Raw genomic sequence first — 13,456 nt, forward strand, 5'->3', positions numbered from 1 at the left:
TCTATAAACATATACAACTATAAAACTTTAGCATTACTATTCTAAAGAATTAAAATACAAAACTTTCTTTAACTAATTACATATTGTTAAAATTATAAAGTTTGAAACTTTTGTAAATCATGAATAACTTTAGTACGTTTATATTATAAAACTTCAGTTTAATAAGGATTTTATACTTATTATTTTCCTGTTGTATAACTTTTAAAACAATGTGTTATACTTTAATTAGTTTTGGTTAATACCTCAAATGAAGTTATACAGATTAGTTAACTTAACTTTATACTTTAATCAAAAAAACAATTTGGTTTACACTAAACTTAAATTTTTTAAGTTTTATAGATACTTTCAAATAATTTTTGAACAAAACTCTAAAAATTGATACATAGCTACACAAGCATTGTTTTTATAACTTAAAGAATCTGATTTAAATGTTGAAAATTATATTAATACTTTACAAATATTATCATATAACTTTACGTTTTATTTTAATCATGTCACTATTAGCACAAGAGCTTTAATTTTTTTAGTTAAAACTTATTGTAAGCAGTATCTGCTTTAATTTTTGTTTATTTTATTGTGATTTCGCTTTAGCTTTTGAACTTTTTTTTTTCAACTTTTTTCTTTTAAACTTTTTGCTTGTAAAGTTCATTACCTCTACAACTTAAGATAATTGTTTTAGTAAATAACTATACAAGAAGCCAATAAACAATTTTGTAAAACTTGTAAGCTAATAAAACAGCATGTGATATGATTACTTAATCATAAAGGAAATAAAAGTCACAAACGAAAACACATTATTTTCATTCAAAATACTAAAGATTTATTCTTTTTTTAAGAAAAATGTTGTTATAATCAAACTAAAATATATTAGAAATTGATTTTCAGAATAAAAAACACAGTGTTTTGGAAAGTATTTGATAAAAACAAGACGATGAACTAGAAACTTTTTTTTAGTAATCCAAAATAGTGCACTAATCAGACTTTTAAACTAATTATTATTAATTTAGATTAAGTTTTATATCAATAAAAAATATAATTCTTTTATGCCGAATTTTGCCTTGTATAAGTCGAAAACAATCTAGTTTAGTCCAAACTTAATACACTATATTCAAAGTAAATCTATTACAAATCTTTATTGCAATATATATAAGTTCAAAACGTTTTCAGGTAAACCCATTTTCAATAAACTTTCAATAAACTGATAGAACTAATAAACAAGTAACTAAAAACATCTTAAACTTATACTTTGTCCCAAAAATTTTGTAGATTTTTAAAAGAATCATTTGATTTTTTATTATTGATGCCGTACAAAAATCACATACAAAAAATTGACTGTGTCCCGGACTGATTTAAACGTTATATTCAGTGTTTAAGTCTTGTCTAAAACTTATCCGATAAGTTTTTATAGTGTAGAAAATAGATAAGTTATCTATAAAAAAAGTTTTAAATTAAACTAATGATTTAAAAAAGTTAAAAAATTTTACAATTAGATTGCATTAAAGTTTGACAATTTTGGTTAACTTAAAACAAAAATGTTAGAGAAAATTTCAAATATTGAATTAAAAGACATAGAAAATAACTTATTACTGAAATAAAACTGAATAATGTATTTGTAGCTTTGTGGTGAAAGTTGAAATCAATGAACGTTGTTTGACTTAAATAATTTATAGAAGTGAATACTCAAGTATATATTTAAAATCTTTTATTCAACTCATGTGTAACCTAGTACGCTTACTAGTTTCAAAAATTACAAACTAGTAGTTGTATTTTCACTATTGTAGAAAAAACAGTTATGTGGAAACTAGTGTTTTTTCTGAAATTTGCAAATGTCTTAGATTTTCAACCTTTGTGTTTTTTTAAAACTCACTAAAGTATATTTTTAGTTGTTGGAATAATATTATCTTTAAACTGTATTTTTAAAACAATTTAGTATTTTTGCATAAACACTTCATATTTGCTGTGTAATACAGAAATTTAAATATATTTAGTTACTAACTCTTAAATTTCAGTCAGCAGTTTTTCATTTATTTTAAAAATTACACAAAAGTGTTGCACTGTTACGTTTATATTTTTTTAATTTTCTTTAAATAGTAACTTGTACCTTAATAGCTATAAATTATTATTAGATTTAGTTTTTCAAGTTTGATTAAAATAGACCTTTTTTTGTAATTTAAAATTTACACTTGAAACACAATATTTAGCAATGAACTTTTTATATTTTTTCGATAAAAATAGCAAACGTCATATTACAACAGGAAGTCAAAAGTGAGTAATCTTGTGACATATGCCGTGACGCATGCTACTATGACGTAACAATTCAAAACCCAATAAATTATGTTGAAAATTTGCTTTCACACTATTAAGGTAGCAGATGGCTTATAAGGTTGTCAGTTTGAAATAATGAATTTTTAAAAAATCAAGTTAAGTGTATTTTTTGTTGTAAATGAAAAAAATATGTAAAAAGAACAAGAGTATTTTTTTAAATGAGCTATTTTAAAACTTACTTTAGTCTGTTATATAATAACTTACTTGATAATTAAAACTAAGTTTAAAGAGAATATTACAAACTAGCTAAAGTTTTTATAAATGCTTAAAAAAAGCTTAAATTAATATTATTTTTAGCTCTTTATATTAGTCATATAACACTGACTTAACATTTATTCAAAATTTTAATTATTCATAAATCACGAGTTATCCACTCAAGTGCTTAAAAACAAAAACCCACTCACAATAAAATGTGCGCACAAAGTATTATATGTGCTTTGTTTTTATTTTGTTGAGACACTTTAGCTGACTGTAGCTATGTTCTTAGCTTGGATTTTTATTTTATTGTTTAGATTGCAAAAAATAAAATTTGTTAAATAAGCAAGTTTTTAAAAGATAAAGTTTTTAATATTTTAATACAAAAAGTACTAAAACTTATAAAAATATTTCTTCTTTAACTAGACAAACTGTTAGTTGCAAAGTTTTTAGCTTTATTTTTAATTGCTTATTCTATGTTTAATTTTATGTTTTACAATCGTAAGCTGTAAAATCTAATAAAAAGGTCACAAGATAATTCTTCTAAAAGAATTTATTACGATTTGTGGTATTTTAGCTACACAGTTTAAAGTTTTTTACAACCTTAACAACATCGAATAAAATACCAGATCATTAGAATCAAATAAATGTTGTTTTAGTAGTTTTATATTATATGTATTAAAATTCTATGCTGTAAAACAATAAAGGTATTATTAAAAGTTTACAAGTTAATTTTTAAATATCCAAACAACAGCTTAAAGAACTTTGTAATTACAGCTAAGTACATCTTAGCAACAGTATACAAAAAAAAAAGATTATCGAAAATAACAAACTAAGAAGCAAATAACGAGCCGAGTGAGAAACATACGTCACAGTTAAAAGCTACGTCATGTATGAGTTTGTTATTGTCTCGGAGAAAAAAGAAACATTGAAATGAGCATTATGAAAAATATCGAGAAAAAACGAGAAAAAAATGAGAAAAAACGAGTGTTTTTTTCTTGCTCTGTTATGAAACTCCAAGAGCTTTCACATGCTTCGAGCTTCGAGCACTCAACTAAGCTGTGTTGTTTTCTTTTCTGTTTTGTAATTTTTTGTTGCCTAATATTCTAGCTGCGTTTATAATCAGGAAGTAAGATAAGGAAATAAGAGTAATCAAAATATTATTGCTTTGGTTGGAAAAGTTAAAAATAACTGAAAAGTATGAAATTGTAAAATTAAAGTGTTATTTGTTTACTAAAAGGTTGTACTCGTATGTAGGTTTTCAAAGTCAAAAGTACTTATTTAAAGTAGCGAATTTTTAGAAAGTGCAGTAAAATAGCTATAGATAAGGTTTACAAAAAACGTAAACAAATTATAGTTTAGTTAGGTCCATTTAAAAACACTCAAAGAAAAAATATTAGGGTGCTTGTTTTATTTTTATATATATCTTGATTTAAAAGTATACCTAATAATTGTTTATAATTTGTTTTAAAGCTGTATGAAATTTATAAATTTTACAGATACTTTTAAGTTTAAGTTACTTGCAAATTTGGACCAACGACAAAAAGTGAGTTGTTTAAAATCAATAAACTCAAAGTAGTTTATAAATATTTAAAAAACTTTACATTTACCATTTAAATGCTAACGAGTTTATAATACAAATTTTGAAACAGTTTTTAAAAAGTCTTCAAAAAGACTCAATATTTTTGTTGTTACTCAACAACTATGGCTTTGAGACTTTAAAAATTAAAACAAAGTATTTTCTGAAACCTTCTTTTTTATATGTTAGATATTTTAAATCAAGATATTTTTACAATAGATTGTCTTAATACACGAATATTACATAAAACTTTTGCAATATAGAACTTGATTTAGTATAACCACTTAAAAAGAAACAAGTAAAAGTTTGGTTTGTAAACAACTATGAGGGTACTTGTGTTTCAAGTACTTATAAGTAATAGTACTTCTAATTTAAGTAATTCAGTATGTCTGTATTACAACACTGTATTTGTTTTAAACTTCCAATGTCAAATAAGCTTTAAAAGTTGTTTTATAACCGTTTAATTGTTTATAAAGCAATAAAATAGTCAGTTTATATAAAACTTAGTTGTTACTACAATTTACTCCTTTACAGTAATTCAAAATTATGTGCTTGTTTGCTATTGTAGTTACTTTTCTAAAATGTTTAGCTGTTTCTAAACATTAAAAAACGTCTCAAAGGTCTTAACATTTTAATTGTTTGTTTAATAACAAACTCAACATTTATAAATGTATACACAAAGACATGAAATTTTGGGTAAATTCGCGAGTTGTTTATATAAAAAATAAAAGTCAAGCAAATATTTTATAATTCTATACCTATAAAGTTTGCTTTAACTGAGCATAAAAATTATTCACTTGAAGCAAAAAGTTATATTTAACGTCTTTAAAAAAAGTTAAAATGATAACTTACTATGTAAAAACAATATTTAATACCTAACTACTTTCAACTAGATAGTTTATTTTCCTTAAACTTGGTTCAAAAGTACCATTAGCTTCAAGAATTGAATGATGTTCGTAGTTTAAGTTTTGTTTTTACTAATTTAGTTTACCACAATTTCAAGCTGTAAATTATTCAATCAATATATTAGCATACAACGTTTTGAGTTATATAAGTTAATTTTTTTTTAAATTGGCATATTATTTCTAATAAATAAAGAATTAATTTTTAAGATACTGAACACATTAGCATATATTTCTAGATTAGTAGTAAATTTATTATTTAAGATGTTGAACACATTGGCATATATTTCTAGATAAGTAGTAAATTTATTATTTAAGATGTTGAACACATTGGCATACTATCTCGGATACGGAGCTTCATCTGCCGAGGAGCAAGAGATCCAACAAAGTCTTCACCAGGAGGAAGAAGTTTCCGTGGATCAGTTCAAGATCAGTGAGTTGAAGGAAGAAAATGGGTGGGACTTGATTGAGAAGAAAGGTTAGTATTTGATATAAGTATACTATAAAGATATAAACAAAACGAGTGGGGTTTGATTGAGAAAAAGAGTTTATTGTTTGACAATAGCTATATATTTACAAAAAAAAAGGTGTAGCCTAAACATTGTAGCACCTATTTTTTGTATGATTATAATTATAATTCATTGAAATATTTTCTCCCACTTAGCCTTTAAATTAGAACAAACTTGTTATCATTTATAAAAATAGTTTGTTTTTCGACACTTGTTAACTTGAGCCTGTGATCTTTCTCTTGATTTTAGCGAATTACATTTCTAAATATATATAAAAGTTGAGGAGTGTTCTAAAAAAACAAGTTGATTTAAGGAGTGGCAACGAAGGAAGGCTAAAGGTTTAGCCTAAACATTATTCTTCAAAGTTTTTATTTTGTTTAAAATTTTGCAATTAAAGTAAAATATATTATATAATTTTTAATACTAATTAAATTTACATATCATTAAGGAGTGGCAACGGAGGAGGCAGAGTCATCAGAGCATGACGAAAATGAGGAGAATGTTGAGAATGAGGAGAATGTGACTCCTGCTGCTGTGCAACCCAGGTTTGTAGTACATAATTACATATTGACCAAAACTTTTTTTTAAACTATTTATATATATATGTTTATATATATATATATGTATAATTTTGTTGGGTTAATTAGAAACGACATACTTGTTTTTAACTTGTACTCAAGCTGAAAAAATCCAGGTATCACTTAATAAAAAGCTTTAAAATATGTTTTAGGATAAATTAAATAAAGTTCAAAGTTTTTAGTTAACTTTCCATAGCGTTTTTGTTGAAGAGCTTCTTTGTTATTTTATACTTTTGTAAAACTAAACAAAAAATGTATTAAATTATGTAAACACAGAGAAAAATAATTGCTTAAAACATTATAAAATAGATTTCAGTTAGATTAAATATCTACATATGTGCACTTCACAAGTATATGCTTTATATATTTGTATTATTAAATCTTTACTAGTTTTGTGTACTTATTACAAATATATAGTGTTTATTTAAAAACTTGTCGAATTTATTACTTCAAACATAAACTAAAAAAGTAGATAAATCATTTGCACTTGCAACATATATTTTTATATTGATGTTGTTTGTCTAAAAACCGGTCGAATTTGTTCGCCCGGCCGAGCGCCTATTATGACGTCACAAATAACCCGCATACCATCTCCGCAGACTTCTTGGATGTGATAAACAAGTTATTCTCACCGCACACTTACAATATTTAAATATTATGGGAAACATCTTATTAAGTTCGCTCTTACTATGATGTTTAATGGAAATACTTTATAAGTAGCCAGTTTTACCGATAAGTTTATTTAAAATTTAAAACTATAGATATCTCAATAAGAACTGATAAAATACGAAGTCTAATCATTGCATATGCAATAAAATACAATAACATTCTGAATGAAGCTATCAATACAAACAAAAAAGTTCAATAAAAGAATAATATAATGTATATCTAAAAAGGTTTTGTATGTATATATTTTTTGTATAATAGTGATAAATACGTTTTAAAAACGTTATATAACAAAAGCTGCTACAACTTATTTTATCAATTAAAGTTTTTTTATTTTAAGGCAAAACTTATTTATTACGATTAGCTTAGAGTTATACAAGTTTAATAATTTGTTGATTAAGTTATAACCAAAATTAATATGAACTTTTTATACTATTACTAAAAATAGTTAGTAATAATCATCACAATAAGTCATATGATTTAAGTAGCATGTAAGAAACGTATTAATGACTTATTTCACGTATACATTGCGTTGTTATGTAAGTCACCTTTACTTAAAGTAATAATACTTCTAGATTAAAACTTTGCATTTTAACCTTATATGGTTTATAAATAATACATTTTTATTTATCTCATTTAAAAATTTAGTCTATTCTGGAACATAACTACTAAAACAGTATCAAAAAACACTATAAACAGCTATATAAAAACATACTTTATTTAAATGTGCAAAAATAATATATACAATTTATACTTTATATTACATTTTTTTAAGAAAAGTTAAGACAAACTAAAAGCTAAAAGAATTAAGCAGATTAAGTTTATGAAGCACTTATTTAAAACTGGTAAAAAATAAATAAAAAAAGTGACTAATTTTTTTTAATTAAAGTGTTAGTTATATAACAGTTTAACAAACAGGGTATGCTCCGATGTAGATTATCTTTATAAACGCCTTTTGGTAAATAATAAAAATTGAGAAAAAATTACAATACAAACAAAAAATCTTTTATTGTTTTAATTCAGAGAGGTGAGAACAACAAAGAGGTCTCACAGAAGAGCGCACAGGCAAGCTCTGAAGAACAAGAGGAACATGCAGATGAAGAAGATGGCATTCGGAATTCAGCTGAAGCAGAACAACTTCAACAAGGTCAGGTCCATCGTTCAGCAACCGAGGAAGCACTACTAAGCACTACGTTGGTTCTACAGGCTTAACTAAGTGCACCAATGTAGCACTACTAAGCACTACGTTGGTTCTACAGGCTAACTGAGTGGAACCAATGTAGCACTACTAAGCACTACGTTGGTTCTACAGGCTAACTAAGTGGAACCAATGTAGCACTACTAAGAACTACGTTGGTTCTACAGGCTTAACTAAGTGGAACCAATGTAGCACTACTAAGCGCTATATTGGTTCTACGGGGTGTAGGCTGTATTTGTATAACTGCTTTTTATGCATGTAGTTTTTTGCTGATACGCTAGAATTGTTTTTGGTAAAACTGCTAGAGTTAAAGATAAAATTATTGTATAATAAAGTTAAAATTAATTAAACAGAAGAAATTATATAAACTAAGCTTTTTAGACGTATCGCCTAAAAACTGCATGCATGTATTGTACACACATACAATTCTTACAAATTCAGCCAAAACTGTAAAGCCTGCTGTATTCACTTACTGATGTTTGTATTAAAATTTGGTTATGTCAACAGAATCTGCTTATGTATGTTTGTTTTCTGACATTTTTTTTTTGATTTTTTTTTTATTTTAATAAACTCGTTGCGTTTTAGATACTTATTTGAACCAAGTTTAAATTTTGCACCGATATAACTTAAACAGAGGCGGCTCTAGGTTTTAGTTTTTATTTCAAAAAGTAGCGTTTGTATGGAAAAAGTATGATTTTGTAAAGTGTGTTTTATTAATTTTTTTGAATTGCTTTAGTTCTTCTAAAACAACTTAAATTATTTTCCATAAACTCTTAAACTTAAAGTTAAATAAAAGTCATTAATATTCAAGTAGCCCCTGAAGAATAAAAAAAAATCAAATTTCTTTCAAATTTTTGTACTTAAATACAAAAAGATTATTGTATTAAGAAAAAACTTTTTTAAACATTGTCTTGGTGTGTATTCTTTAAAAAACCACAAAAACAAGTTTAAATCTGTATATATCATTTATATTTTTCAGTTGAAAAAAAAATCGCTAAATTAAAAAAAAAACGTTTTTTGATATCTTAAATTGATATTTTTGTATTAAGTCTATGAGTATAATAACTTCCTTTAATATTTTTTTTATTGTTTTTTATTAAAGAAAAAACTCATTTATTTTTTTTTTTTTAAACCAACAAAAACAAACAAGAATCAGATAAGTTAATTAGATACTTTGATTAAATATGAACAAAAAACTTAAAACTGATTTAACACTGTTTTTTTTATAGCTAAAAAGTTGCTTTTATTTTATTAATTAAAATTAACGTTTTTAAACTCAGTTTTACAACAGTAACAAAAAAATATTAATTCGAGACAATAAAAGCAATAAATGTTTGATATTTTTAAATACAAATAAAAATTATCAGCGTATTGGGAGGTAAACTGATAACTTTTATTTGTATTTTTTAATACCGAACTAATAAAAAAAAGCACTTTAGGTTGAAACAGTGATTAAACAGTTCATGTAATTTTTTTGTTTATGTTCAATTATTGTACAAAATTAATAGTTTATATTTGTTTTTTGTTTGTATATTCTAAAAATACGTGACTAAACGTGTATATTTGTACATTTTTAAAAACACTTTTATTGCTTACTTTGCAAAGAAAACATGCAACACTATTTTTCAAGAAAACACTACTTTTATTTTCAATATTTTTTTGTATAATTTATTTTTATATTTTTTGGTGAAACCTGTGAAAATTAAAAAAACTTTTATAAAAAATGTTTCGAATATTATTTTTATTTTGTTCACTGACTTTTAAAAACACAAAAACTGCCTTTTTATTTTAATAAAACACATTTTACTCTATAAGTTATCTTTTAAAACTGTAACTCAAATCTATTTACTCACGTTTGTAGTTGTATAACAAAACTTTTAAATACTTTTATTAAAAACTTATGTGCGTTGGTGAAAACGTTACAAAAAAAAAGTCTTTAGTTAAAAAAATGCCTTTTTAAAAGTATTCGTAACAAAAAAAAACATTAAAACTTAACTTACGTTTCAAAAGCTAAACGTTTATACCTTGATTCTTTTAAAGCTATTCGATAAAATGTTTGCTAGTTTTTTTACGTAAATATACACCTTTTTAATTTTTTTTTGTTTTCATTTTAAATTATTGAGTTTAACCAAACTTGTATAAAAATGTATTTTTTATAACGCAAAGCGAGGAGCTAATATCTGCTACAAGTATGTTAAAGTATATTTCAGTGTTTTTATATTACAGGTTTTACTTCAGAATTTTTATATTTAATGTATATACTTCAGTGTTTTTATATTAAATGTATATACTTCAGTGTTTTTATATTATATGTTTTTATTTCAGTGTTTTTATATTAAACTTATTTATGGGCAACAATTTGTAATATCTGCCATCAAGTTTTAATACTTTACATATCTTTAAACTTTTTTGCATATGTATTATAAACTTGACTTCTTTGTTTTACTTTTTTTTTTTCAATTTGCTGTGTTTTATATATTTTTTTATGAATTTATTATTTTACTGTAACTCGTGGTTTAAATTTTGTTTAACATTGTACAAAGATTTTTATCAATTTTTTATTCGTTTAAAAAAGAACCTTGTTTATTAGAGCTTGGTGAAAATAAAAATTAAACAAACATTTTAATCACATCAATATTCGAAAAGTTTTTTTTACCTTAATTTTTCCAATCAAGTTTTTGCCCGTTGTTAATATTTTCAGCTCAGCGTGATAATAAATAAAACAAAAAGAAAAAAAAGTTTACTTGCTTTAAGCACATGAGTTCTAATTTTTGTTAGTTTCCAACGAAACTAAGTTTTAAATAATATATCACCATATCAATTCTAAGTAGATTGAAGTGCTTAACAACTTAACAATACTATATAACAAGTTAGTTTTAGATAAAATATTTTTTTATAAATCACTTTAGCAGTATAAGCAAATTAATATACTTTACGTTTAATGAAAACTTTACAGGAATAAACTTGTATGTTTGTTTGTTAAAAAATTAAACGATACTATATAGTTTTAATATTTTTACACTAAAATATCTTAAGCTATAGCTTTGTGTTGAGTATTTAAAGGACTTTTAATCTGTAAAATTTAGTTGTTAGCAACTATCCTATTATTAATTAACCAGCCCAATTAAAAAAAAATTGTACCAATAAATCTCTAATTAAGGTTCAGACTATAAACTATAAGTATTGTATGAACTTAATTTGCTTATACCATTATCTTGAAATTTAATTATTAGCTATAAGTCAGATTATATAACTAACTAAAATTACACATTTGTAGAAAGATCTAAAAAGTATTTTTAAGAAAATAAGAAGTTTAAACAAATTAAATACTTATTAGCTGTGTCAAAAATTAAGAACATGATGATATTAAGTTCTTATATTAGCGTATACTTTAATTATAAAATGATGTATAAAAAAGTTTCTTAAATTAGATTATAAAACTAGTTAATTAAACGAGTTCTAAAAATAAGCTTCATTAAACAGATATCTCTTTGATAAATTAAAGATGCTAAGTTGTGTAAAAATCTCGTTTGTTTCATAAAAATTTAATGTGTTCGCAATTATTTTATACAAATTTAATATTTATAAGCTGTGTCATTATATCAAAAACGTGATATTACTGTACTATTAAATCATTATATTAGCGTGTATTCAATTGTTAAATGATCTAATGACAAAGTTATTAAATGGTTAAATACAATTAAAGAAAAACATTAGAGGTTTTAACTTGGTTTTTTAGCTTTCTATAAACTTTTTAAAACTTGCATATGTTACTAGACTTAGATGTTTAAAAAAGCGCTTAGAAAACAAATTAAACGCCATACAATTTTTAAAATGCATATAAAACGATTAAACAAAATTTTTATTTGTAGTATTAAGCTAAACATTAAAATATAACAAATTATAATTATTAAAAAAAATTAAAAAAACTTAAAAAGTCATAAGACTATCGCGTATTTTGAACAGACATTACAAACAAAGTGTTTAAAAGTAAAGCTTTTAATGAACATTGGAAAACATCGAAAATGTATTTTACACTTTTACGTACTCTGATAAGTATTAAACTTTTTGAAAATAAATTAATAATTAATTAAAAAATAATTAAAAACAGTCCATGTGAAACTTTGTAGTCTTATCCTTATTACATGGTGGCCGCTGGTTTTTAAAATTCTTTCAATGTTTTTGGGTCCACTTTTAGTTTAGAGATAAATTAAAGTTCAAAAAATGTGCTAAATAGTATTAAAACACTGAAAACATACTGTAAAGCTACTTTTGGTGTGTTTTTCAATAAAATTATATTTAGTGACGACAATTTTTTTAATGTATATGACAGATTTTTCGAGTGAAATAAAAACTTTACTACTTTAAAATTAAAAGTTGTTTGAAATTACAGATTTTTAAAATATTTCTCGTGTTCCAGGTTTTTCCGGGTTTCTCAGCCTGAATTGTCAAAATCCAGGTTTCCAAACACAGCCTCGGTGCCTCATCAGTCAAACGAAACGTAAATTAAAACTGAAACATCTGTTTGTGGAAATAGATGCCACGAAGTTGTTTATAACTGAAGGTCAGTCAAAGCCATATTAGGCACTCATATTTGCTGAGTCAGCACAGAAAACAGACGAGTTTAATGTGGAATATAGCTCAATCTGAGTATAACATTTTTTTGAAACTATTAATTGAATACTTTTTATTTGTTTTTTTCTTTGTATAAGTAGTAAAAAAAATATTTTACTTCATCAACAAGGTAAAAGTTAACAGTTTAAAGTGTTTAAGGAAAATTGCTGATAAAAATTTCACCTTTACCAATCATTCTTTGTCTCAAAATTTTTGCCTATATAACCTTTGGTTGAGATGTAGAAACAATAGAAAAAAACTATTCAAACTAAAAAAAAATAGGGGAATTTAGAGATTTAAAAATCATAATAGACAATGAAGTGCCACAATTTTTGCGCCAGGTCAATAGTAAATTTATTCAACACGGTAAAAAATCGAAACACAAAAGAAAACGATCAAAGAAAAACATTAAATTTTGGATATTTAACGCAGTGATAATCACGATACAGCTCAAGTGGCTCGAAACTAACATCCTTCTCCCATTTTAATCCCTCTGAATCCAAAACAACATAATCAAAGTTATAAAAAACCGCTATTATTTTGCTGCCAATCACCACGCACTGACGGATGAAATATTTCTTCTCAACCCACGGAGCTTGAAGAAGAGCAAACTTCCCGCTGAAGAGATCAAAAACCTCGCAACTTTCCGCTCCATTGATCACGTACATTTTGCGCCCGATGCTCACCAAGGCGTGAGAAAGTTTTCGCTCCAGCATGTCGGGCATGTCACGTGACCATTCATCCGCGCAGTGATCGTACGCTTCAACGGATGTCAGATGATCGAATCCTCCTGACGTCACAATTCTCCCGTTGAATACGCATGACGCTGCATCCATCCTGTTGTGTTTGGTGTCTTCCAGTTTCCTAAAACTTTTAGTGCTGGGATCAAA

At 25.0% G+C, this 13,456-nt stretch overlaps 1 protein-coding gene across 1 annotated transcript; it reads left to right on the forward strand.

The window, feature by feature from the left end:
- Positions 1-4,023: 4,023 nt before the first annotated feature.
- Positions 4,024-10,708, forward strand: LOC145833895 (uncharacterized). Its single transcript, XM_082941145.1, has 4 exons — positions 4,024-4,066; positions 5,320-5,479; positions 5,959-6,055; positions 7,778-10,708. Exons 2-4 carry the CDS (start codon positions 5,320-5,322, stop codon positions 7,938-7,940), a joined length of 420 nt encoding a protein of 139 aa, XP_082797271.1. The 5' UTR covers positions 4,024-4,066; the 3' UTR covers positions 7,941-10,708.
- The last annotated feature ends 2,748 nt before the right edge of the window (positions 10,709-13,456 follow it).

This window comes from Thalia democratica, chromosome 4 (assembly GCF_965202585.1).
Source record: "Thalia democratica chromosome 4, ktThaDemo2.hap1.1, whole genome shotgun sequence".
Lineage (NCBI taxonomy): Eukaryota > Metazoa > Chordata > Thaliacea > Salpida > Salpidae > Thalia > Thalia democratica.

Coding starts and splice junctions, on each gene's coding strand:
- LOC145833895 (XM_082941145.1), top strand. CDS start 5,320: ATGTTGAACACATTGGCATACTATCTCGGATACGGAGCTTCATCTGCC. Junction 5,480..5,958: donor GGACTTGATTGAGAAGAAAG/GTTAGTATTTGA, acceptor CATATCATTAAG/GAGTGGCAACGGAGGAGGCA. Junction 6,056..7,777: donor CCTGCTGCTGTGCAACCCAG/GTTTGTAGTACA, acceptor GTTTTAATTCAG/AGAGGTGAGAACAACAAAGA.